This window comes from Octopus sinensis, linkage group LG25, assembly GCF_006345805.1.
Source record: "Octopus sinensis linkage group LG25, ASM634580v1, whole genome shotgun sequence".
NCBI lineage: Eukaryota > Metazoa > Mollusca > Cephalopoda > Octopoda > Octopodidae > Octopus > Octopus sinensis.
Genome location: NC_043021.1, coordinates 27,300,223 through 27,302,722, shown reverse-complemented (window position 1 = coordinate 27,302,722; position 2,500 = coordinate 27,300,223). Strand labels below are relative to the sequence as shown.

General features: G+C 37.8%; 1 protein-coding gene across 1 annotated transcript in view; it reads right to left on the bottom strand.

Moving 5' to 3' along the window:
* The window catches only part of LOC115224479 (kanadaptin), a 78,413-nt gene that overhangs the window by 14,826 nt on the left and 61,087 nt on the right, over positions 1 to 2,500 (bottom strand). The window contains exon 11 of the mRNA XM_029795388.2: positions 75 to 139. Coding sequence (XP_029651248.2) covers positions 75 to 139 — 65 coding nt within the window. The remainder of the gene's footprint in view (positions 1 to 74; positions 140 to 2,500) is intronic.

Sequence of the window (2,500 nt, the reverse complement as noted above, 5' to 3'; positions counted from 1 at the left end):
CACATACTCATACGCATATATAATTATCATGATGGAGGTGATGGTCATGGAAAAAAAAAAAATGGCATACTCACTTCATGAAAGCTTTTTGATTTTTTCTTTTCTGGTTTGTGAATCTCAGACGTGTGAGCATGATAATCTACAATGAAATAACAGAAGAATCATTGATGTGTGTGTGTGTGTATTGGGTCTGTACGGAAGAGGGTGGGGAGATGTGTGTATATGCATCTGTACATACACATACCAGTGGGAATAATAGATGCATATACATAATCACATACATATGTATAAGCACTCATACACACACATATATATGTATATGTTTATATATATATATATATATAATATATATATATATTATATATATATATATATATACATATATACATATATATACATACAAACATGCATACACACACACATACATATATACAAGCTTAGATAAATGTGCATAAATGTGTGTGTGTGTATGTGTTTGTATCGCTCTCTCTGCCTCTCTCTCTTATATATATATATATATATATATATATATATATACACCCCCCACACACACATACATACATGCATATGCACATATATATACAGGCATTCATATATAAGCTCAAATATATATGCATACACATGTCTATGTGCATGTGTGTATATAGATAGATAGACAGACTGACGTAGAGACAGATAAATAGATAGGTATGTAAAGAGAAAGAAAGAGAGAGAGAGAGAGAGAGAGAGAAAGATAAACATACATATATAATGTCCATGCGTGCGCATATGTATATACACTTGCATTCAGACACACTCACACACACATATTCAGGTAGTATACACACATCAATGATATATACCGACAGACCTACATGTCTAATTTTAACAAAGGCAAAAACAAAAATAAATAAAACAACAAAAAAAAAACAATATTTATGAAACAAATTCAAGTTTACAAATATATTGAAAATAAAATGCAAAATACAAGCAAAAATACAAAAACAAAAATGCAAACAAAAAACAAACAAAACAAAACAAAAAAACAAACGCCATTTTGCTTGAAACTGTCAAAATGAATAAAAGATAAAGTTAATACCAGAACCAACCAGAATGCAAAACCTAATTTAGAATTCCAGGTTGAGTGTTTATTACCAAAGATTACAGTTCTGCAAATGTCACAGAATTCTTGATAAAAGACATTTCCTAAGTTTTCTTTCCTTTTTTAAATACATTTCCAAAGGCTGAAGTTTTGACGGATGCTATTTTGGTGTTTATTTTATACCAACACACACACGTGTGTGTGTGTATATATATATATATACATACATATATATATATATATAATATATATATATACACATATACCAAATGGCGGTGCCACAGCTTGTGAGCTGAAACTAGATGAAAATATATATATATATATATATATATATATATATATATATATACATATATATATATATAATATATATATACATATATATATATATATATATCATTGGGTGCGAGAGTAAATTAGAGGAAAGGCACCTGAAATCACCTGTAGTATATTAATTAGGATGCACATTTACATATACCTATTTATATATATATCATCATCATCATCATCGTTTAACGTCCGTTCTCCATACTAGCATGGGTTGGACGGTTCGACCGGGGATCTGGGAAGCCAGAAGGCTGCACCAGGCTCCGGTCTTATCTGGCAAAGTTTCTACAGCTGGATGCCCTTCCTAACGCCAACCACTCCGTGAGTGTAGTGGGTGCTTTTTACGTGCCACCTGCACTGGTACCAGGCGAGGCTGGCATCGGCCACGGTCGGATTGGTGCATTTTATGGAAGCCAGTCAAGGCGGCACTGGCTTCGGCTACGATTCGGATGGTGCTTTTTACGTGCCACAGACACAGAAGCCAGTTGAGGCGGCGCTGGCATCGGCCACAATTCGGATGGTGCATTTTATGGAAGCCAGTCGAGGCAGCACTGGCTTTGGCTACGATTCGGATGGTGCTTTTTACGTGCCACCAACACGGAAGCCAGTCGAGGCGGCGCTGGCATTGGCCACAATTCGGATAGTGCTTTTTATGTACCTCCAGTCCCAGGGTCCTGGCATCTGCGAGGTGCTAGTCATAGGATTGGTTCAATTTCGATTTCACTTGCCCCAACAGGTCTTCGCAAGCAAGGGGGGGTTGCCATAGGTGCCTGTCGTCGGATGAGGTTCGATATCGACTTCGCTTGCCTCAACAGGTCTTTGTGTGTCCAAGGGGGGAAAGGCATGCATAAGTGGGCTGGACTCACTTGTCCTGCCTGGTCTTCTCACGCACAGCATATTTCCAAAGGTCTCGGTCACTGGTCATTTCCTCAGTGAGACCCAAGGTTCGAAGGTCGTGCTTCACCACCTCGTCCCAGGTTTTCCTGGGTCTACCTCTTCCACAGGTTCCCTCAACTGCTAGGGATTGGCACTTTTTCACACACCTATCTTCATCCATTCTCGCCACATGACCATACCAGCGCAATCGTCTCT